The sequence below is a fragment of the Symphalangus syndactylus genome, chromosome 6 (genome assembly GCF_028878055.3).
Source record: "Symphalangus syndactylus isolate Jambi chromosome 6, NHGRI_mSymSyn1-v2.1_pri, whole genome shotgun sequence".
Lineage (NCBI taxonomy): Eukaryota > Metazoa > Chordata > Mammalia > Primates > Hylobatidae > Symphalangus > Symphalangus syndactylus.
This window is the reverse complement of record NC_072428.2, coordinates 39,850,728-39,876,926: the sequence shown is the minus strand read 5'-3', so window position 1 is coordinate 39,876,926 and position 26,199 is coordinate 39,850,728. Positions and strand designations below refer to the sequence as shown.

At 34.4% G+C, this 26,199-nt stretch overlaps 1 protein-coding gene across 34 annotated transcripts in view; it reads right to left on the bottom strand.

The window, feature by feature from the left end:
- The window catches only part of SOX6 (SRY-box transcription factor 6), a 792,566-nt gene that overhangs the window by 354,520 nt on the left and 411,847 nt on the right, over nucleotides 1-26,199 (bottom strand). For all 34 annotated transcript variants that reach the window (XM_055282275.2, XM_055282287.2, XM_055282273.2 and 31 more), the window contains one exon: nucleotides 15,137-15,344. In XM_055282275.2, the coding sequence (XP_055138250.1) occupies nucleotides 15,137-15,344 (208 nt within the window). The remainder of the gene's footprint in view (nucleotides 1-15,136; nucleotides 15,345-26,199) is intronic.

The following is a 26,199-nucleotide window of genomic DNA, read 5'->3' as shown; positions in this document are numbered from 1 at the left end:
AAGATAGACTAAAGATATGGTATGTGTCCTCAAGAAAATTAAAATCATCTTGTGAGGCAAGATCAATAAATGTAAAATAACAAATACTTTTCATCTATGTCAAAATCAGTTGAGCATATTTCTGTGGTTTTATCTGTGGATTCTCTAGTATATTCCATTGATATATGTGACTATTTCTCTTCCAATATCACATTGCCTTGATTACTAAAGCTGTATAGTATGCCTTAATACAGTATTGGGTAGAATAATTCCTAACACTTTATTCTTCTTTCTCAAGATTTTCTTAGCTATTCTAGAATATGACCCTTTCTCTACAAATTTTAGAGTAAGTTTGTCTAGGTATATGAAAGTCTTGCTGGGATTTTGAAAGGAACTGCATAAAACATATAGACTATTTGGGGGAAAACTGACATTTTTACCATGTTGAGTCTTCTAGTACATGAATACAATATGTCTTGTCATATTTTTAGGTCTTTTTTCATTTTTGTAATCAGCATTTTGTAATTTCAGCATATAGATCCTGCACATGTTGTTAAGTGCATACCCAAGCATATCATTTTATTTGGAGAAAATGTAAATAGTTTTGTGGGGGGTTTCTTTGTTTGTTTTTTGTTTGTTTGTTTTTGAGATGGAGTCTTGCTCTGTCACCCAGGTTGGAGTAAAGCGGCGCGATCTCGGCTCACTGCAACATCCACCTCTCAGGTTCAAACATTCTCCTGCCTCAGCCTCTTGAGTAGCTGGGATTACAGGCACATGCCACCATGCCCTGTTAATTTTTGTATTTTTAGTAGAGATGGGATTTCACCATGTTGGCCAAGCTGGTCTCAAACTCCTGATCTCAGATGATCCACCCACTTTGGTCTTCCAAAGTGCTGGGATTACAGGTGTGGGATACTGTGCCTGGCCGAGTTTTGTGTTTTTAATTTCAGTTTTTATATGTTGCTGTGTTCTGAATTTTGTGTCTCCCCAAAATTTGTATGTTGAAACTCAGTACCAAATGTGGTAGTACTAAGAGATGGTGGCCTTTGAGAAGTGATTAGATCATGAGGGCTCCACCCTTGTGAATAGGATTGATGTCCTTATAAAAGAGGTCTGAGGGAGTTTGTGCCTTCCACCATGGGAGAATGCAGCAACAAGGCACTATCTATGAAGCAAAGAGCCCTTACCAGACACCAAATCTGTTGGTGCCTTGATCTTAGACTTCCCAGTCTCCAGAAAATATCAGAGAAGCTAATGCCACACAGAAAGCAATAAATTTCTGTTATTTATAAATTACTCAAGTTTATGGTATTTTGTGACAGTAGCCTGAATGGACAAAGACATAGGTTCATTGCTATTGTATAGAAATGTGAATGATTTTTAAGTGTTCATCTTATATCCTGTGACCTTGTTGACTCATCAGTTCTAAGAGGATGGTTTTTTGTTTTGTTCTGTTTTATTTTGTATTTAGATTCCTTGGGATTCTCTATATAGATAATCACGTGATTTGCAAAGCCATTCAATGGAGGAAGGTTAGCCTTTTCAACAGATGATGCCGCAGCAACTTAGACACGCATAGGCCAAAAGAAATGAGCCTTGACTTAAACTTCACACCTTATACAAAAATTAACTCAAAATGGATTATATACATATATGTAAAGTATAAAACTACACATCTCTCAGAAAAAAATAGGAGAAAATATTTAGAATCTAGGGTTAGGCAAAGTATTCTTAGACTTGATGCCCATACTTGATCCATACAGTAAAAAATTCTTCAGTTGGACCTCATCAAAATTATAAACTTTCATCTGTGAAAGCCCATGTAAAGAGGATAACAGACAAGCTAAAGACTGGGAGAAAATATTTACAAACCACGTATCTATCATAGGACTAGTATTTAGAATAATAAAAAACTTTCACAACAGCAAAAATAAAACAATCCAATTAGAAAATAGACCGAAAACATGAAAAGACATTTTACCTACAAGGATACATATATGGCAAACAAACATGTGAAATAATGTTCAACATCATTAGCCATAGGATAAATGCTAATTAACCCTACAATAAGATATCAGTACACACCTATAAGAACAGTTAAAACAAAAGTGACAAAACCAAATGTTGACCAAGATGCAGAGATGCTGGATCACTCATAGATTGTGGGTGGGAATGTAAAATTGTACAGCTACTCTGAAATATAGTGTGGCAGTTTCTTATAAAATCCAACATACAATATAGCCAGCAATTGTACTCTTGGGTACTAATTCCAAATAAATGAAAACTTATGTTACAAAACCCTGTATACAAATGTTCATAGCAACTTTATTTGTAATAGTCAAAAACTGGAATCTGCACAGATGTCTTTCAACAAGTAAATAGTTAAACATATGTGATTTATACATATGATGCATACCATGGAATACATTTAGCAAATTTTTAAGTATGAACTTCTTGAAATTTTGTTTTTATTGACTCCCATTAATTGGATTGGATGAATCTCCAGGGAAGTAAGCTGAGTTTTTCTTTTAAGTAAATTCTAAAAAGCTGCATACTATATAATTCCATTTATATAACGTCTTTAAGATGGCAAAATGTTAGAAGAACATATTAGTAGTTGCCAGGGATTTGGTATAGAAGATGAGGGATGCTGGCATTGAAGCAAGGTATGCATGGTTACAAAAGAGCAACACAAGGGATTCTTATGATATCAAAACTGTTCAGTATTTGACTGTTGTAGTGGATACACGAACCTAAATAGGTGACAAAAATATATAGAACTTAATACACACCCCCACACACAACTGAGTACAATAATGTAGTACAAATGGAGAGACAAGAGGAACATCAGTGGATTGTTTCAATGTCAATAACCTGGTTGTGCTATTATACAACAGTTTTCTAAAATACTACCGCTGGGGGAAACTGGGCAAAATGTACATAGAATCTCTCTGTATTATTTCCTATAGCTTCATGTAAATCTACAATTGTCTCAACAAAAATTTCAATTTAAAAAAAGAGCAAACAGCATAATTAGGGTTATAATTTACTGATAAATGCAGTGGTTTACAGGTTTGAGTATTAATAATTTTAGAGGATGAGAAATTCACAAGCGCCAGTCAGTAGAAGATTAGATATGATCTGGAATTCTGTATAGTGGAAAATGGATAAATGGAAAATTTCAATAAACAGAGAGAAGACAAAGTTATTCTGGATAGGAGGAATAATGGCTAAGCTCCAAGTAAGTTGGACTAAATAACTAATCAACTTCAGCACTGTGCTGACTCAATAGATAAAAAGCTTGTCCTGAGATTGCTACATCCTCAAATTTCCTTTTTTTTTTTTTTTTCCCTAAGACAGAGTCTCGCTCTGTCACCCAGGCTAGAGTGCAATGGCACGATCTTGGTTCACTGCAGCCTCCACCTCCCGGGTTCAAGCAATTCTCCTGCCTCAGCCTCCTGAGTAGCTGGGACTACAGGTACATGCTACCATGCCCGGCTAATTTTTGTATATTTAGTAGAGACGGGGTTTCACCATGTTGGCCAGGATGGTCTCGATCTCCTGATCTCGTGATCCACCTGTCTCAGCCTCCCAAAGTGCTGGGATTACAGGCAGGAGCCACCATGCTCAGCCTACCTCCTCGAATTTCTTAATCACAATGCTCACTAGAGAAAGATTACAACAGAACTCCAGGAACCAAATTCTAATTATGTGCAGTGCGTCTAATATAACTAAGGAATGTCCAAGTTATATGTTTGTGCAAGTGCAAAGGTCCTAAGACATGTTTAAGGAGGAGGGGAGTCGTCCATGGCAGAGAAGAGTAAAGTAATATAAAATGGGGCTTGAAAGCCAGAGTAATATGTTAGAATTTTAAGCAATGAATTTTATTCTAGGCATAATAGAAATTGATATCATTAGCCAGATACCAATGCTCCAATGCCAATAAAATGCCTAAACTCTCTGGATATTAGATAACACCAAGAAGAAGCAAAAGGGGCATAATTCTAAACGACTAAAGTTAAATACTGAAGTTCCTGATTTACCTAGAAGTGAGACCAGACTTTCTGCCATTAATCAGGGTCAGGCTTAAGAGTTAAATTAAAACCAAGGAATAATTTTTAGGACTTTGTACATTGGGCACATAAGACAGTTTCCTGTCTACCTCTTCTACCTGAAATCAAAGAAAAATTATTCCAAAACATGTGGCTTATGCTTTAATTCTTAAATTTTCCATCTCTTCCCTGTCCATAATATAAGCAAAATGTACAAGATAAGAGATATTTCTGGGGGATCAGCTAGAAAGCTCCAGTTAAGCCAGTAAGGGCATTCTGGAGTGAAATGGAATCCCAGTGCACACAGTTTGTTAGCCACTCTTTAAAAACTGCCCTTTGACTATAGGTTACTGTCATTCAAAAAGTATACATATTAGCATAATAATTCTGCTGCTGTTGTTGCCGCTGTAATGGTGCTGTTGCAAATAATTCAACATTTTGTCATATTTTCACAGTTGTTCTTCATTATACCTTCATCAATTTTTTTCTAGCCTCCTATTTGTATTTACTCATTTTCAATTCATTATGTGAGAGCAATTAGGGGAATCCACAGTTCTCTAATTTCTGCACTCCCAATGCTAGTGGATGGCCTATGTTGTATTACTTCATTGTGAGAGTACTTGTCTGTCCTCTCAGTTCTAGGTACAGCTACTCAGTTATACTTAAACTCAAGACATCAACTAAGAAAACTACAATAGATCTGAGCACCACACATATTTAGCATTAAGCCACAGCCTTGAAGCCATGGCTTTGTCCGTAAGTGCTTCACTGGACAATGACTGTTTCAGATATCAAAATTGGATAGAAGCTTTTATTGCTGTCTTTATAAAAATTCTAACATCAGAAAGAAGAAATTGGAAATAGAAAAGGAGAGTTTCAAGCATAACGAAAGAAAATGAATCATGAGATTTATTCAGTTTGAACTGAAAATAGTTTAAAAGAGAAAAGTAATGATAGTAAACTCTAAAATTTGGATACAAAGTGTAAAAGAAAATCAAAATGGCATAGAATTTTACAGATTGTCCTTTAATGCTTATCTAGACCAACATCCTCATTTTATAAATTAAGAAACTAGTGCTTAGATCAATTAATTAATTATTAGAAACAACCTAGTAAGTTAAAAAGAGTTAGGATAAGAATGCACATCAATCCCAAGCCAATATCTGTAAGGATTCTTAAGTTAAACATTCTGAGAGAGAGGTGAAGGTTTCCAGCTACTGTCGACTGGCCAGAAAAATGTCTATTTCAATATAAATGGTTGGCTAGAACAGTGGCAATAATTAATAGTTTTGTAATTTTGCATTTGAAGTAAGTATTTAAGTAAAAATTATTGTAAACCTGATGCAATTGGAGATGAGGAACTACTCTAATTCTAAAACCACACCCTGTGCTGGAAACATCAATAAAGAGGATCAAAAGGGAAAAAAGTGTGTTTCCTAACAAACCTAGTAATCACAGTCCAGTAGAAGAACGACAATATTCTTGTGCTCCTAGTTGAAAGGAGGGCTAAAGACATTCAGCCTGTTGTATTCAGATACAACAAAAGGAAAAAGGAAAATTGCAGTGAAGGGTCCATCAAAGGCTCTTGTTGAGATTCTGAAAAGCTCAGTGATGAAGAAAAGCCTCTACTAGACATTTTGAGGAAGGTGGAACCAAAAGGTATAGACAGTTAAAGCTTTCAGGAATTCTAACACAGGCGCATGCATGCACATGCGTGCACACACACACACACACACACACACACATTGCAGCAGCAATTTCTTTGTGTAATGTTTTTCAAGAGAGTGGAAAAAGAACACAAAAATGTGTCAACATCAATTCCACTCCTGGGGAAATGCCCTAGAGAAGAAACTTGTTCACATGTGCATCAGAAGACAGGTGCAAGAATTTTCATACGTTATTGTTTGCACCAGCAGAAAACTGGAAAAAGTCCAAGTGTCCAGAAACAATAAACAGGAGAATATACTGCTATATAGCATAGCATGGAATAGTATATGGAAGATTACACAAAAGAGAAAATGAATGAAAGTTCACACAGCAAAATTGATGTTAGAATATAAGAATAAAAAGCAAGTCACAAGAGATTACAGTATGACATCATTTTTATGAAGTTTGAAAACAAGGCTAAACAATAATTATTTAGCGACCTATTCGAAACTATTTTAAAACAAAAAAGGCAGATAATGATTAACAAAGTTCTGGCAAAAATGTAGATAAAAAAACAAAGATTGGACAGGTGAAGAAAACATAAGTAGATTCAATAGTATTAGTAATTTTTATTAAGTTGGATGCTGAGTTCACAAGTGTTTGTTTTACTTTTATGGTTTATAATATACATATCAAATATTACATAATAAATAAATGTTTATATTTACCACTTCCTTTTCTGTTCATCTTTTCTTTTGATATTGCATATATATTGTATAAGGAGAAAGAATACAGATCCCAAAACTGTCCCCTATTATTTCCTGAGACTCCCAGAATAAATTCCGGAGAAGTCAGTCTAATGAATTTTCAATAGAAAAATGCAAAATGCTAGTGATCTACTCAAACTCCACAAGCTCAAAATCATATGAGACTATAACTTATTTCATAAAACCATCAGAAAGCTGCATCCTCTTTCTAAACAACAAAATGCCAGGAGAGCACCTTCTAGCTTCACAGTTCAATAACAGGAAAAATCAGAAACAATTGCCTGCATCTGTTCCCTAGATTCTTAGAGAAAGAACCTTCAAAATGAATTTTTAAATCTGAGGAGATAGAAATGAGCAAGATATCTGAGGCATATTTTCAAGGCAGAGACACACAAATTGAAGTTAATAAAAAGATTCAACCAAATAATATATTACCCAAACTGTAAATGGAGGTTACAAAACATATAGCAAATAGAACTAATGAAGAGTTGCCCAGAAGGTCTGGAGTTCACAGAATTCTGGCTCATTTTAAGTTTTTTAAGGTAATATGAGAGGAAGACCAGTTTCCAAAAAAATTAGAATGCAAATATACTTAACACAAAAATATACTATACATAATTCTTTTCATAATTCAAAAACCAATAGTTCTAGCTCCTCAATATAATCCCTAAATATCATTGTACAAAACTTTCAGGAAATACTTGTTTATTTAAACTATCTGGTACTAGGTAAGTATTTAATATGAATATGATACAAAGTTTTTAAAACAGGAGCAAGGACACAAATATCATTGGGAGGAAAGATTTTAAAGAGAAGAAAAAATGAATTTAAATGAAGTTGTATCAGCATTGCTCTGAATGTCCAATTGCTTCTTCACCAAAAGTATGAGTGGTCTTGGGAAACTTCAGCATTTAAATGACTTGAAATTTCCAATTTATTTGAAATAACAATTTTGGGTGTTTTAACAAATAAAGTGTTTCTTATGCAAAAATCCAAAACCTTTCCAAATTTTCCTTTTAATGAGAAACATAAAACAAGGCTTAAATCTGGGATATTATAAGTGCTTCACCAATATAACTTTCAATCAGAATAGTGGTAAAAAATCTAATATCCACAAATTTTGCCTTAAAAATTATTGTGATGCTCTCACTGGGTGTGAATGTTAATTAAAAAAAAAATGGGCTTTTAATAGATTTTTTGCTTTAACAGAAACACATTGCTCTTAACTGGCTACTATCTAAAAACCTCATCCAAGGCTTTACTAACCTCTCTCACTGACACCATCACATTCCACATATTTTTCAGAAGGGATGATTGGCTTTCAGTGGGGAAACTTTAGTATCAGCTTTTCCAAATAGCCTGAAAAGAGAGTTAAACTGAATTGCTCTTCCAGAACACAAGAACATCATTGCTGCCAAATGCTAAATCCCTGAACACCATGGGACATTTCCTATGATTCTGTCTGTGGTACAGAATGAGATTCCTAGAATATTTTTCTTTTTTAAAAGTTTCTTCAAATAATAACAGCAATAGTAGTTACAATAGCAATACTAGTAATAGTTATAATTACAGAAGCTAAACATTTTATATATTAATATGTCAAATCCTCATAATAACCCTGCAAGGCAGGTAACATTCATACAGATTTACAGATGAGGGAACTGAAGCACAAAAAGATTAATTTGTCCAAAGTCACACAACCAGGAAATAATGCTGGCTACATTTATTGAGCACCCACTTTGAGCTGGCAATGTTCTAAATGCTTTAGTTGCCTTAACTAATTATTCATCTTCATGAAAACCTTGATCCCTATGATAACACTGTAAAGATACCCATTTTTTGGTTGAGAAACTGAAGAGAGAGATCAAGTAACATGCTCTATGTCATCTATCTAGGAAATGCTGAACTGAAATTCAAACACAGGTAACCTAGCTCCAGAGTCTACACTCAGTAGGCTATACTGTCTCTCTAAATATTAAAACTTAGATTCAAACTCAGATCTAGCTCAAAGACATGACTTTTAAAAATGAATTTCCTCGTTGTTTAAACTAAACCATATATCTCTTTTAGTACAGCAAAGGCTATCAGAGGAGCAAAACACAACTTATAAGCAAAGTAAATATATTTCAGTGGAAATATATGTAGAAATACAAATGATTGTTTAGAGATGTGAACAATGATAATAATCCATCAGATATACACATAAACACATGCTCATTCTTGTGCTGGGAAACAGCTGCATAATCCATTGGAAAGCCTGTCCCACCAGGAATTCAAAGCTCAAATGCTGCTGTCCCTTCTTACACACACAGTAAATGAATCCACATACTTTTATTACCATGATAGCAGAAAGCACACAATTCCACTGGGCAAATACTCTAATTTCTGACCAATGTACGTCCTATGGAATTGTATTTAAAGCCTGCATACTTTCCATTACTTTTATGGCTCTAACAAAGAGAGTTCATTTATTCTAATATTTCTACCTAACTACAAGCTTTGTCACTCTCTCCTAATCACAATAATTATTACCTAAAGAATAAGTTTTTAAAAAGAGCCATAGAGTCAGGAATTTAGTTCTATTTTGTCAGACAGTTGAGAGTTTTATCATTGTATCCCTTTACCTGCGATCTCACATGACTCCAGAACCTGACTCAAACCAGTGCCCTCGGCCTAGGATCATATACTTAGTAGTATGATACACAAGACATGATAGTGGCTGAAGCACTATTATTAAAGAGAGATTAAAACAGCTGTACATTATGCTGAAGCACTCACTCTTCCCTTTACAAACAGACGGTCCTGGATTACAAGCAGCACTTGACCATTTAAATCACGACAAAAACCAGATTTAACCAGCTGGGCCATATTCTCCTAGGCAGTGCCTGTTGACCTCCTCAGTCACAGCTGCACAAATGAAATTCTCATTAGACAACTTATTTTCAGAAGCCAAAGGACTCTCTGATTAAATATATGTATTTAGATATAGAAGTCCTTTTTAAACTATTCATTTTCTGTCGCTTATGTTAGAGCCCAGCTATATTGGCAACAAGACGGGTGATACAAGGATAACTAAAATTCATCATTTTATTATAGCTGAAGAATTTTAGCCTTGGAAGAATCTTAACCTGAATCTATTAATCAAAGCCTTCCTGTACACTGTATCTACCAATGTTTTAAAAGGCGGTTTCTGACATTCATCATTCAATCCATCTATGGATCTGTCTACCTACCTACATACAAATTTACCTATCTATAATACTAAATCAAAGTTAAATTTACAAAAGACAGAAACTTTGCTTATCTTCCCATAAGTCTCAGTTTCAGAGGGGGCACTTCAGATGTAGCACCTTTGTTCAACAATGTTTTACAGTCTAGTCAAATCACTGCTCAGGAGAGGGCATTTCTTGAAAGAATAGCAGATTAAACACTGGACAACAATTTGGTTGATCAAAGCATCTGCCTGGAGAGTTTTTGTTTCATCATGCAAATATAGTTTTTAAAAGGACCATCATGAACTTTTTACAGATCAGTTCTTGTAGATGAGGGCAAATGAGAGAGAGGTATTCAGTCCGATAAAGAGTAAAAATATTCTCCAGAACAAGAATAATGCAAGAAAGGTAATCATTTATTATGTCAATCACACAGGCTTGTCTCTCAGTTAATCATGAAATATGGCCCTCAAACCATGAAGTAGATGTGAGGGAGAGGTGGGTAATGCATTTGTAGACTTTTAGGTGTCCAATGAGATAATATGTCCCAAATGAGGAGATGGACCTGGAACTTTAAAGGATCAATGTCAGGCAAATATTGGTGGAGCTGTTATACCTCCTTAGACCTAGAATATAATTGTTTAAGAAGCAGAAATCTATCCTAAACTTTTTAATGACCCTTTCTATAATTATTTCTGTTCTCCCATTATGCTATTCTATACTATGCTCCACGTAGATAATCAAAATTAGGATTCAAACTCAAGACACCAAACTCAGAATAAAAAAAATTCTCATTGCTCCCATGTCCAAACCATGTTCCTCCGCTTTTTTTTTTAATTGTATTACCACGTTCCTATTTGCCCAGAGTTTAAAAATTCTGAGCACTCTGAACCATTCTTCTGTCTTGGTCTCTACACTTAAACATTAACTCTTAACAGTTCTATCTCCTAATATCTTTTCCATATGCATCCCCCTTCCTTCCTCATTTCTGCTGCCTTCGTTCAGCAGACCCTCATTATCTCTAGCTTGAAACAATTTCCTTAATGTCTCTCCCTGCTCCCATTCATCCTAAACAGCGCAGCCAGATTAACTTTCCTGAAAGAAAGCTCTAATCCATCAACTTATTGTGCTAAAAAACAGTGGTTCCTCCATTGCCTTCAACATAAAGTTCAAACTCCTTAGGCAAGAGTCAAAGGGCCTCCATGATCTGAACACAACCTACTTTTTCAGTCTTATATCCCATATGCATCTTCTTTTTTTTTTACTTAGAACCTGAACTGTTGGCCGTTTTAAAGTCCTCTGCCTATTCTTTCTGCCTGAAATGTTTCTCCTCTCAATTTCTGTCTATATAAATCCTTTCATTCTCCAAGACCAACTAAGACCCATTTCCCTATAGAACCTTCCAATGGCTTCCAAGGCAGAAGTAATTTTTCTATCTAGTAAATTCCCATAATATTTTATCTATATAGCTCTATGGAATTTATTATATACTAGATACTGAATTAGAGTTCATTTTTATATGCCTTATATCTCTTACTAGAATATGAATTATTAAAAGTTAGAGACCATAGTTTTATTCATTATGGGTGTACCATATAATCTAGCATAGGGATTCTTAACTGGTGGTCCACAGACTCCAGTAGACATAGATAGAATTCAAGGGGTCTCTAAACTTTTGTGGAAAAATTATTTTTCACTAGCCTGTATTGAAAATTTACATTTCCTTAAATTATGGATGCAAGTAACAAACCATACAGTATTTGTGGTTCCTATGACATTGTCACCAATAGTATCACAATTGATATTTTATATTACATTATACTTGGAGATATCTCAAATATCTTTTACGCTTATCACTACTTCAAAATTATTATACTGTTAGGCCCTTTGTAAGATCTTGTTTTCTTAATGCATTAGTGGAATAGCATATTCTACCATATCACAAATGTTTTAAATTATTTACTGGTTTTTTGTTTGTTTGTTTGTTTGTTTTGAGACAGAGTCTCGCTCTGTCACCCAGGCTGGAGTGCAGTGGCATGATCTCAGCTCACTGCAGCCTCCGCCTCCCAGGTTCAAGCAATTCTTCTGCCTCAGCCTCCCGAGTAGCTGGGACTACAGGTACGTGCCACCATGCCTGGCTAATTTTTGTATTTTTAGTAGAGATGAGGTTTCACCATGTTGGCCAGGATGGTCTTGATCTCCTGACCTCGTGATCTGCCCGCCTCAGCCTCCCAAAGTGAGCCACCGTGCCTGGCCTATTTACTGTTTTAATATGATTCATTTTCTCTGTAATCTGTGTATTTTACCTTATGTATTTAAAATAATTTTTAAAAAAAGATCTGTAGGCTTCACTAGACTATCAAAGGGATTCACAGAAAGAAAAATTAAGAATCCTTGAGTTTTAATAAAATGCATTTCACAGAAGAAGAATATGTAGAAAAATAATCACAATACTATGTAGTCCTTGAAAAGTGCTGTAAAAAAAAAGATATACCATAAACTGTGGAATATTTTATAACAGTTCATAAAAATTCATAGTCTTGGCATTGGAAAAAAAGATCAAACTTCTGTCCTCTACAACACCTCTATTAAAATGACAACAGAGATGGCTGCATATCTCTAAGGACAGATAAGTTACTATCATCCAAGGGAGAATATTCCATATAGACAGCTACAACTGTTAGCTAGTTGGTCTTATCAACAATAATCAGGTTCCTCATAACTTCTTGTCACTGATCTGTATTCTATCCCCAGGAAGCTAGACAGTATAAACCCAATCCCTCCTCCATGTGACTTTAATCTTTAAAGACACCATCATGTCTTCCTTGATTTTCTTTTCTCTGGGGTTAGTATTACTAATTCCTTCAACCATTCTTCTTCTTACTTAATTTCATCTCTGTGATTATACCAGTTGTTCTCTGAGAATATCCCAATGCCTTTGAGTTCCTCTTAAAGTGTGGTAATTCTGAACTCAACACAATACTTCAGAAACATTCTATTGAGCAGGGAGTTTAGTGGGACTACCACCTCTTGAATGCATCATACTGTACTTCTAGTGATGCTGACTGAAATAGCACTGGCAATTTTTTTGGCAATATTAACTATGCTGACCCCACTGCATTTTCTGTCACTTAAAACTCATAGGGTTTTTTTTAACCATTAATCTGGCTGTTATTTGAATTTTCTTCAGTAATTACTTGTGCAACTGGGATTTGGGTCACAACTTCTGAAATTGATAATAAGATCTATTATATTTTATCTTGGTAGGTTATTTTTAAGTTCATAGTTTCAGTTTATCAAAACATTTTAAGTTTTGTTTCTTTAATGCATTATATTCACTGTTCCAGATTTGTGAGATTGGTAAATTTGATGAGCATGTTTTTGGTCATTTCATATCTGCATTTAATATATTTATATTACATACATTAATATATACTAAAGATGCCTGAATTTCTGATGTCTAAAACATACATATTGCAAAAAAAAATCTGTAGAGTATGAAAACATTCATTACTAGTAGAAGTACAGTAATAAATGACTCTTAAAAGACTACTGTCTCATTCTGTAAGTGTCTCTCTTACACAAAATCAACTGTAACACGTGGTAACAAAGAGGATGAAGAGAAAATTAACCATTACTTGCAAGGAAAAAATGATTTAAAATTCCCTAGTAGTTCAGGAAAAAAATCATCACCAATCAATGTCTTTATTTTTACATTAAAGACTCCTCCAAAGTATTTTGAAAGCCACTTACTTATAGAACTGAAACCATCTTTTGGTGGATCACAATTAAAAGTAATCTAGCGATCTTACTTATTCAGTAGATAATTATCTGCCAATCCCCATTATTCAGAACATAGCCAAGAATGCGGACAACGAAGTCTCAGAAGCCAAAAGTGTCAGCATGTAGTTCATACACTAAAGATCATATGTATTTCCCAGAATCTCTCAGCAACACCTCCAGAACATACTTGTTCATGTTTCAAATACAGTCCAGAATGTTCTGATTATCTAATCAGAACAGATTATCTATAATCTATAGGTAAATAGGAGAAAATTAGAAATTATTTACAACTAAGCAAGAAATAATAGCCTGCAACCTGATATTGAAGGGGACACCAACACACACACCAAAAAAATACATATATACAAAAAGATATATATATCAAGCAGACACAAAAACTCTTAAGTTTCATAACTGAAAAATAACCATAAAATCAAAGTGCTAATAATCTCAGTGATCACTAGGGGCATTATTATAGCACAGTAAAATAATTGACATTTATAATATATCAGTTATATATGTTATATATAATACAAGTCAAATTTATAAGTTTATAGTTAATATTTATATAGTTTACAGTTAAAGACATATTCACTATTATTATTAATCCTCAAAATGTTTAAGTTGCAAAGTCAGTAACCAAATTTTAAATTTTGTGGCTCGAGTAGATTGAAGAATTTACCCAGGGTCACATAATTGTTTGAAGGGTACTGAAGTTCCTAGTCTACTGTATTATGACCCTAGGTCATCAAAAAATATATACATTTTGTGTCATATTACCTGATTAGTAAAACAGGGAAGCATGCAATGTATTTTAGAAAGACTTCTACAAAAATCAATTGGAATCTTTTAAGTTTTTGAGCCCTCAAAGGAATAAAATTAAGTTACATGAAAAATTCCCTAATATCAAATCTCAATTTGTCTATAGTATCACAAAAGTCTCAATTTAACTTGCAATGCTAGTAATAAATCCAGAGCTACTAATTACTCTACATTTTAAGGCCTACAATCTGTACATAAAAACTGAAAGTGCAACATAGTATAAGCGTCACTTAGACTTGATTTACTTTGTTTAAAAATATTATTGGAGAGTCTTCTTTCATTTCTGTTTTCTAGGATGCACATGAACCTGAGTGAACTCTTGTACAGAGTAGAGAAGGTAGATGTGGGATGTTACAAGAGATGTCATGTATCAAAGAAGTCACTCATATACTTTCAGTTTTAACAATGTTTGAAGCCCTCTAACTCCCATTCTACAATGTTAGGAGATAAAATAATATATTTATAAAATGAAGAGAAATCTTTTTAATTTTGCTTTTTAAACAGTTGACATTTTTATAAAGAAATACTATCCTCCAAAAGGAAATAGGGGAGAAAAAATGAAAAATAAAGTTGCAGTTAGGAAAAATCCCTTGTTACCTTTTTCCAGAATACGATTATGGTCAGTTTAAAGTCTTAATTTGTTATCTTAAGAACCATATAAAATGCACAAAGTTTTAGAAAAACGGAGCTATCTATTTAACACTCCTAATGGATCACAATCTGCCATCACCATAGTAACCTCTGAATAACTTTTTCCTAGCTAGTGCCAATTATGCACTTCTCTGGCCCTTGAAATCCCACTTTTTTTTTTTTTCAATGCCTGGAATCTTTAGAAGAAAAAGAAATAGAGCCCAACAGTGAAGTCCACACATACCCTCTTGTTCAGTCCGAGTCATTTCCTCCAGCTTCTTCTGCTTCAGTGTGTCCACCACATCGGCAAGACTCCCTTTGCGGCGTTCTGGGGTTCCAAAAGTAACACTGGTCATTATCTCGCGGTCCCGACTCCCTTCGTCAGGCTTATGTGGTGAGGTAGAGGTATTTCGGAAGGAATATAGGGAACATAACTTATTATTCTCTGATTCCTAGAAAAATAAAATAAAATAAAACCATTAGAATATACGTTTCTTTGCATGCTACTGGAGAAAAGAATCCCAAACTCAGGACAGTATATGATGCTTAGTAGGACAAATAAAATAGATTAATTAAAATAAAATACAAGTAACTTAGTAGGACAAATAAAAAATACAATTCTGATTAAACAATACCGATTAAACAAAACATTAAAGAAGCAATTGTCAAAGGAACTAATGTGAAGTTGCAGATTAAAACTGTTTAGCTTTTTAAATATAAAGCAGTATAAGTGCTTCAAAAACAAACATTTCAACCTCTTACTCATTTACACCTTTCATTTAAATTAGTTCACATCCAATGACTAATTATTAGGCTTGGTAAAGTTTTTCTTTTAATTGGACACTTTTATTAGCAACACTCTTCCCATAGCATAAAAAGGAGTACATCATAAAAAACACTGTCCTTTAGTTTAGAACAAGTAGAAAAGTTAGCTTCAGTAGCCAATGTTCATTGTTCACCAGAAAATATAGAAATTATCTAAATCAGTGCCAGAAAGTTAGCCAACATGAATATTTTTGTGTGCTGGGGTTTGGAGAAAACTGTTTTGTTTTGGTTTTTCTAGCTACACAGCTGTCCAAAGTTATAGAAGTCTCTTTCTATTCCTTACACTTACCACTGATTCATCAGCACATTTTTCATGTGGCATTTAAAAACGTCTTTTTTAAATTATTATTATTATACTTTAAGTTCTTGGGTACATGTGCACAACGTGCAGGTTTTTCACATATGTATACATGTAGCATGTTGGTGTGATGCACCCATTAACTCTTCATTTACATTAGGTATATCCCCCCCCGGTGTGTGATGTTTCCCTTCCTGTGTCCAAGTGTTCCCCCCTATGAGTGAGAACATGTGGTGTTTGGTTTTTTGTCCTCGCAATAGTTTCCTGAGAACGATGGTTTCCAGCTTCATCCATGTCCCTACAAAAGACATGAACTCATCCTTTTTTATGGCTGCATAGTATTCCATGGTGTATATATGCCACATTTTCTTAATCCAGTCTATCATTGATGGACATTTGGGTTGGTTCCAAGTCTTTGCTATTGTGAATAGTGCTGCAATAAACATGCATGTGTATGTGTCTTTATAGCAGCATGATTTATAAACATCATTTTTTTATTTTACAAAAGGACAAGTTTATCCTCAGGTGAGAATTATTTAAAAAAAATAGGACAGGCTTATTATAGAAATATTTGTGCAGGAATTAATTCATAGTATAGAGAAGTTAGCTAACTGTGAAGAGGGTTAGATGGATCAGCTGAAAAGGAAAAAGCAAATCATAGGTGGAAAACAAACACCTAAAAGTTCATAGAAATAAAATGTTTTTATATTTCTTTAAACTGGAACTGAGGGTTGGAAACAGCTATTATTTTGCCATAGCCCTTCAGCAGCCTTGCATTCACCTTTTATCTGTTTGCACAAGGGTATTCTCTCTCCCTATATTTATATAAAAAAAAGTGTGTAAAGTAAATCAGCCAGTCTTTCTGATCAGACTCCTGAAAATCCTAATTGCTCCTCTATCTCTTTCTTTCACAAGGAAGCCCAGTAAGAGTCAAGAACTTGAGGACAAGCATGGGGCAAAAGTTACATAGTTAATAACTAATGGGAAAAGGGGAGAAAAGGAAAATGATATCTAGAGCAGTAAATTTCTACATATATTAAATGACATAATAATTATACTCAACAAATGCTAGGTATTTCAGATTATTGTCATTGTATATAAGGTGGGATACAATGGATTTTCAGAGTTATTGAAAGCACATAATGAGATAATATTTGTAAGGCACCATGGCATAGTGCTGGGCTCACAATACTGAGGTGGTGTTTAATAACTGGTAGATACTATTTCCTGAAGGAAGGAACAGATTTAGGAATGGGACTAAAGAGATTTTTTTTCCTTCTGGACCTGAGGAATTATGAAGTAAAAAATGTTCATGAGTCTCGAACTAAGATAAATCTTATGAAACCTGGGAATATATTAAAAACCATTGAATTGTATACATTAAGTGGGTAAATTATATGGTATATTTATTATATCTCAATTAAGCTGAATCTTTTTATTAAGAGATAAATCTTAATTTTTTGTGCATACCCATTGTTAGTACAATGCCCAGAATATAGCAGCTCAATATATTTATGCTGAAATAAATGGAAAATGATAAAATAAATGGGGCAGGGCAGGAAAGAGAGCTTCTCTTTGCCTTTCTTCTAGATCCCTTCCTTCCTCCAGGAAAGACGTTTTATCTCACTTAATGTTTACAAGAATTCTGTGAAGTGATGCAGAGGAACCCCTTCTTTTAGATGCCAGTCATGGCTAGTATATGGCTCCTTGGAATGGCCAGTTCATTCTCCACTTGTGTGAATGAAAATGCAGAGATATATTTGTCAAAGCCATTTAAACCTCTTAATAAAGTCCACATTAGACATCTGACCAAGGCTTTTATGAATTAATAATCACCATTTGATCAATCATACTTCAGTTGCTTTCATTTCAGATGCCAATTATTGTCACATTATGGCCAAAAAAAAAAAAAAAAAAAAAAAAAAAACACTGACTCAACCTAAGGGATTAAAGAACAAGTCAAAACAGTAATATGTGGAAGTGGTTACCTATAAATGACTCACAATTGACTATAATAAAGAGATTTTCCCATCACTGCCAAACTGAAATTGAAAGATGCTAAGAGAGGCTCTCCAGCCTAGTAACAACTTTAGATTGTCCTGAGAGCATTTAGGCTCCAAAGAGTACCATTTTTTCCTATCAGGACTAATGCCAAACAGTCTTATTTACGCATTGTTATGTACTTGTTGGACTATGTTCCTTGTTCTTTACTCATGGGAATGTGGTCACTGCCATCCTGCACCACAGACAATAACCATGGGTTCCTTATTGCAATGATGACCCACACTGTTCTTAGCCCCATAATCTGTGCAAAGTGGCTCAACACTACCAAGGAGCAGAGAGCAAGAGGCTAGAGAGTCATGATTTCCCCACAAAAGCCACAAGAATTACTTGCAATATGTCACCAAATTGTAAAAATAGGCAGTAAATAAAAACAAATGGCTTAAGTTGTGTGTCATGTTATACCATGCTTAACAACAATGGGAGGGGGCAAAATTTACCATTTCCAGCCATCACTTTTTAACTTTCTAAAACCTAATAAATATTAACCTTTCATAAGTGGAAGTCTGTAAGCAATTCATCTGAGTAAAAGGGGCACATAAATTAATAAACTTATAATAGGTTACTGTCTAATATGAAGTCAATAATGCCAACTTTAAAAAAAAATCTTGACAAAGAATCTCTGGTTTCTTTAAGGAGGCTACATAACTTTAAAGTAAATTTTATTAAGAAAAAAAGCCCAGATTATTTTGTAATTTCTTAAGAACAAAACAGGTCCAATGACACATCGATCGAGGCAAAATATCTGATATGGTTTAGATTTGTGTCCCTGCCCAAATCTCAAGTTGAATTGTAATTCCCAATGTTGGAGGAGAGGCTTGGTGGGAGGTGATTAAATCATGGAGGCAGACTTTCCCCTTGCTTATGATAATGAGTGAGTTCTCATGAAATCTGGTTGTTCAAAAGTCTGTAGACCTCCCCACTCTCTCTTCCTCCTGCTCCAGCCATATAACATGTGCCTGCTTCCCCTTTGCTTTCCACCATGATTGTAAATTTCCTGAGGCCTCCCCAGCCATGCTTCCTGTACAGCCTGCAGAACCATGAGCTATTAAACCTCTTTTCTTTATAAATTACCCAGTCTCAGGTATTTCTTTATAGCAGTGTGAGAATGGTCTAAACCAATGTCCAACAATAATATCTACCAAGTCAATGCATGTTACTGCAGCACTGCTGTGAAGAGACTTGAGACAATGTTTCCCTAAAGTAGTGGTTCTCAAGCTTCAATGTGTAGACTTATCCGGCAAGTGTGTTAAAATGCAGATTCCTTCACCCCATACCACCTTCCACAATGATGGGGCCAAGGAATTTAAATACTGATGAACAACCCAAGTGATTCCGATGCACAGGTCCTGATCCCACTTTAAGAAATACTGCTCCCTAAAGAACAATGATATAAATGTATTTTGCCTTAATATTATAATGTGAATATAATTGTGTAAAAAATTTTTAAAGCTGGTTGTGATTCTTCAAAATAACATAAAGGAGATCATTTCTCTTCTTTTGATTTTTCTTTTGAAAATAACCACTGTTTAACATGACTAAACACATGAACATCACAAAAAGAAGAACATGTGGGCACTGAGTTAGTAAACATTAGTTTATTCAAAGGAAATGTACTATAAATTTCTTTTCTTTCAACCCCTAACTTCAGCAACCCCACCAAACCTAACAGTGAAGAAAATTTTCAAAATATAATTTAAAAGGATCCTAGTCCCAAATAAAGGAAAAAAGCTATGTTGATTCAGATAATCTAAGGAGCATTTCACTGGAAATCAATTAAATACAGTATGTAAAATATATGTAGATGATTGAAAAAGTACACAGTAGTATCAAAAAATAGTTATTAGACAAAGTTTCTAGGAAAGAAAAGGCAGCTTTTGCATATTTGCAAATCAAGAATTTTAATTAAGATGTTTTCCAGTATTTGAAGAGATAAAGTAAATATTAAAAACAAAAAATATTAAAACGAATATTGTTCAGATTTTTCAGAAGTTACTATTCAAAACTGATTGTTCACCAGTGGCATTCAAATGGCTTTAAATTTAAGTAGCCATCTTATGGTATTGAATATATCAAAATTACTCAAATCTTTGGGCATTTGTGTGTCTTGTTGCTTTCCCCTGGAATGCCCTATATCTTCCTTAACTTTGAACCCAACCCACTCTTCAAAGTTCAGATCAAACTGCATTTCATGCTTGAAGCACCCCTGACTATACTGGACCTCACTATCATGCTACCCTCCAAACTACACATCAAAGCACTTAATCATAACCATATAATTTAGCATTTAATAATATACTAGAATAAAATATTCATTACTATTTTGCATGTAATTGTCATATCTGTAACTAAATTTTAACTCTTAAAGGATTTCAGGACTTCATGCTTCTTCCACAGGCTTCCAGAGCATACAACAAAATTAAATCTGTGGACTGACAAACTTGAAACAACTACTTATCAAATATGTCAAAAATAATCAAAAGGCTGAGCACAGTGACTCACACCTGTAATCCCAGCACTTTGAGAAGTCAAGCAGGAGGATCACTTGAGCCCAGGAGTTTGAGACCAGCCTATGCAACGTAGCGAGACCCTATCCCTACAAATAATAAAAAAAATTAGCTGACTGTGGTGGTGCACACTTGTGGTCCCAGCTGCTTGGGAGGCTGAGGGGAGAAAATTGCTTGAACTTCAGAGGTCCAGGCCACAGTAAGCCATGATTGCTCCACAGCACTCCAGCCTGGGCAACAGAGCCAGACTCTATCTCTCAAAACAAACAAACAAACAAAAAAATCAAACAGGCGAAGAGCAATGATTTGCTCCAACGATGACAGGATTGCTTAAGCTAAACATTTAGAACTGAGATATTAAAACATAAGGAATTGATGATACAACTACACAGTGGAATACAACACAGCCATTAAAAACAAACATATCTATTAAACATACTGTTGTTTACAGTGATGAATAACTATAGGCAACCTAGTCATTCCAATTGTAGGAATTATTTGAGGGCATTAAGATTTTATCTATATGATGAAATGTTTTGAAGCTACTGAAAATCATAGTCTTGCAGAAAATTTAATGAAATGTGGGAATATTCATAATGTATTGTTAGTTCAAAGTATATTAATAAGACTAATATTCTTTTTTATTTTAAATTTTTGGATACATAATAGTTGTCCATATGTATGTGGTACATGTGATGTTTTGATACAAGCATATAATGTGTAATGATCAAATCTGGGGAACTAGGATATCCATCACCTTCATCAACAGATAAATGAATTTTAAAAATGTAGTATGTATACACAATGGAATATTATTTACAGTAAAAAAAAAGAATAAAATTCTGTTATTTGCAACAACATGGATAGAGCTGGAGGACATTATGTTAAGTGAAATAAGCCAGGCACAGAAAGACAAATATCACATGTTCTCACTCACATATGAGAAGTAGTGAATAGAACAGTGGTTACTAGAGGCTAGGAAGGCTAGTGATGGGGAATAAAGAGGAGTTGGTTGATGAGTATGAAAATATAGTTAGATAGAAGGAATAAGATCTACTGTTTGGTAGCATATTATACATCATTAAAAAATTATGTACAGAAAAAAAGAGATCATAGTACACAATAAAATGTTAATGGTCCTCTGAGTATTGGGATAATAGATAACTTTATTTCCTTTTTGAAGTTCTCTATATTTTGTAAACGTCCTATCACAAATAATACTTTTAATCAGAAAATAAATTTCATCTTCACATTTAAATATAAATATCAAAGAAGTCATAGAAATAATTTATTCACAAGGAAAGATGTGTTAAATGAAAAAAGCATATACTGTAGTATTTAGAATATAACACCAATTATTTATATGTGTGCATAAGTGTAAATGTGCTCCCCCACACACAAACATACACAAACTGGAAAGATATATCAAAATATTTATAGTGATTCCTAAATGGTGGTAAGACTGTTGGTAATTTTCATTTCCTTTTTTGCTTATCCGTGTTTTCTAATTCATCTTCCATAAACACATTACTCATGTAGTAAAGAAAAACAAAAGCTATTTTTTACACTGATGCTTAGGGGAAACAGAAAAAAATAGTAATTTAAAAGAATAGATTTTGGCCTTCTTGAAGATGTCGAGAGAGTCAGTATATTATAGCTTCCCTCTACCAAACCCAGAAAAAATAAACAAGCTTTCTTTCCTTGGCATTTCTACAGTTGCAGGATCTCAAATATTATTTCTAATAAATCTAATTATTAAAAAATTAATCTTCATGTAAGCTAAAATCCAGATACTTATTGCTATGGTTTGAATGTATGTCCTCCCATAATTCATAAATCAAAGTCTAAGATCTAATCACTTTAGGAGGTGATTAAGTTATGAGAACAGAGCCCTCATGAATGGGATTAGCAAACTTATGAAAGTGCTGAAGGCAAACAGTTAGGTCCTTTTTGCCCTTCCACCCTTCTGCCATGTGAGGACACAGTTTGTTGATCCTGTCTAGATGATCCAGGAACAAGATGTCGTCTTGGAAGCAGAGACTGGGCCTTCACCAGACACCAAACCTGCTGGTGCCTTGATCTTGGACTTCCCAGCCTCCAGAACTGTGAGAAATAAATGTGTGTTGTTTATAAATTACCCAGTGTATGGTATTTTGTTATTAGCAGCAGTATTGGACTAAGACATTAATTACAACACATTGTTTCCTGTTTGCTCTCAAAAGATGCATAATATCAATCTATTTCCTCTTTCATGTGAGAGTTGTTCAAATATCTTAATGAAGATATTAAATTAATAGTCTTTTTCTAGGCAAAACTCCTGCACTTTCTAAACCCATTTCTCATTTGCCATGATTTCCAGACCCTTCATCATCCTCCTCTGATGCACTCATCTCTAGATGTCATTCTAAAAATATGTCACCAACAACTAGATACCAAATTCTACATCTTCACTTTCAGCAGGAAAAAACGACACTCAACAAGATTGTTCCCTCCATGTCACATAGGCAGGACCAGTAAAAATCTTTAACTGCAGGTTTTCTGACACCAAATCCAATGTTTTTTCTATTCCATAGGGCTATAGTTTTTTTTTTTTTAAAAAAAAAGTCACTCTCAACAGTAAAAGATGCCACAATACCAATGATGACTACCTTCTAAGTCTTTTTGTTTCCATCCATTTCCAGAAAGGAGACTTTTCTACATTTGAGGCAAAAATTACACTTTATTATTCACCTTAATCCAAGAATTACCAAGAAGTAACTTGTATTACTTACGTATTGTTGTATAAGAAATCATCCAAAAACAAAGTGCTTAAAATGAAACTAATCATTTATTATCCTTAATGCTATCTGTAGGTCAGGAATTTGGGAGCATCTGGGCTGGGTGGTTCTGTCTAAAGTCTGCCATGTGGTTACAGCTAAGTCAGTGGCTAAGGCCAAAGTCATCTCAAAGGCTTCTTTACTCACAGATAAGGTACTTGGGCGGGGAACATTTTAGGAGCTCGGTGCTGAGATAACTAGGGTTTCTTGGACATCTTACTCTAGCTCTACATGACCTTTCTGCATGGTCTCTTCTCTACAGTATGTTAGTTTCAGGATAGTCAAACTTCTTTTTTATGTGGTGTCTCAGAGATCCAAAGGTGCATGTCCCAGAGACGGCCAGATGAAAGCTATACCACTGTTTCTAACTTAGCCTGGGAAATCACGCTGTATAATTGTCACTGCATTCTATTCAATAGTGAGTCACCAAGCCTTGCTAAAAGTCAAGGGAAGGGGAATTAGACTCTGCGTTTTTATAGCATAGAGCTATAATTATGTCCTCAAATGGTTGCTATGAGAAATGAATCACGTATAAAGCACTTAGTACAATGCCTAGCATATAAGTACTCAATAAATGATAGCTACTCTTATTAAATACAAATGTCCTTTGTCCAATTGCCCTTTTTTTCAATTTTCAATTCTGAAAATACAGTCATGATAACCACTGGCACCTTTTAAGTTTTTATTCATACTTGTCCATCTAAGTGGAATAGTAAATACTAAACTACATTACTTTCTTCATTATCAATGTTCACCTCAAACCAATTCCATTGAGATCTGGCTTCTCACAAAGCTCCAGGAAATTTAGCATTTATAATTTGCTTTTTCTAGGAATACTATCAATTCTTATTTATCCTATCTGCATATGGATTCTCTCCATTGTGTCCAGGAGCAGCTACAGTACACTACCGCTTTTATTCAGCTGGATTGCCAACCACACCTAGACGAGGAATGTGGATGGTCAGCCATACTGCAAGCAGAGGAGAGCAGTGGCCTGGGGTTGCAAAAGTCAGATCAGATGTCAGGAATTAAGAGTCAGAAAGTACAGGTCAGGAGCTGAATCTTGCCTATATAATGAAATTGAAACCCACATACAGGTGGGAGTCACTGCAGTTGGGAGAAATGACTGGGAAATGGCATAAGTAGCTGCAAGAATCAACTTCCCTACCGGCTGCCCAGTCTAATTGTAAGAACAGAATACTATTCACTTCTACCCTTTCCTGTATCCAGTAGCAAGAATGAATTAAATTTATTCATTCTTATAGCACCATATGTTGTCAGTTTTGCTTTGTTTTCCATTTTAGTTGCAGCCTCTCCATTTGCAAGGTTATCCTCAACCTAGTCTGCTCTCCCTATAGACAAGGTTTATTGAGATATCCAATCATAGATTTGCCCCGGTTTCGGACAGCACTCAATCTACAACAAACTTCTGGTTCCTTAGACCCTCTTCAAAATCACCAAAAGAAAGCCCAAACCGTAAAATAGGTCCAAATATAACACTCTCTTCCTAAGACGTTCTGTGGTTCACTATGGTATATATTCTCCCTCATTAAAAATGAGTAATAAACCCAATGTGTTCAGCTACAGGTATGTTCCTGGTAGTCTTTGACTGGAGGGAATTAAGGAGCTACAATTTATGTAAAGAAGTTAACACAATAGCAAAAACAACCAAAAGTCATTTATGTTTCAAATTACCATGGACTGGCAAGTGAACCATGTTAGTGATCAATCTTCCTTGCCGGGTCACATGACTCTCACCACTATACCCCATCCTTCCTTGGTATGCAGTGCATTTATATATTTAAAGTTTCAATTAAATGTCCAAATTATGTTATATAAGTTACATATATGCAACTATGTTTAACATATTCCATTAACTTATACCATAGACAATATATGTAACATTTTTCTGATTCTCCACTTTAAACAACCTTTTGTTTTTTTGATGAACAAAAAACTACTTGCCAACTGTACTATATAAGACACCTTCTACTATAGTGTTATTGACTTACAGAAAAGATTTAGGTTCCAATAACTTCTTGCTAGCAGAGGAAATCTAACCTTTTTAATATGCTGAAGACTAAATTGCAAACATTTATGGTTCTTTCTCAGAGGAAAAAAGTATGTTTTTTTCTAATGTGACATACCGTAAAGAAAAGAATTGGGTTAAAGAAGCATATATAAATTAAAATGCTATATTTGGTTCTAATTGCCAACAGATTATTCATGACAAAAGTATCATTTTTTGAATGATAGTGAAAGTGTATTTTTTTCTTTTATTAAAACTGATATTTGCTAGTATATTAGATTTATATAACATTCTCAAAATTGAAATAACATATGCCACTTATCACTATTACTATGCTGTTGAATAACAATAAAATTATTCATAGATGTGTCAGAAAATAGATTTGTTACCAATATTTGCTAAAGTGTCATGATTCCTAAGGCTTTAAAAACAAGCTGTTGTTTCCTAAATGTTATTTCAATTCACAGAAAAAAAAAACAAACCTAAAAGTTTGTTGAATGGCCTCATTAACATTCTATTTAATAAATGGAAGTAAATATACTGAATAGATTAAATACAGAAAACATCCCCAAACCTGTCAAGACAGGCACATAGAAAAGCTCTGCATTATCTATACACTACCAGCCTCACACACAAAATTAGAATCTCAAGATTCAAAGGTCTTTAAAACTCCAATTGTTCAATCCCATCTAGCACTTGAATTCCCTGTGCAAGAGAAGATGGAATAATAAAATAGTTAACAAAGTACAGGCGCCCTGGGCAAGATTTTCC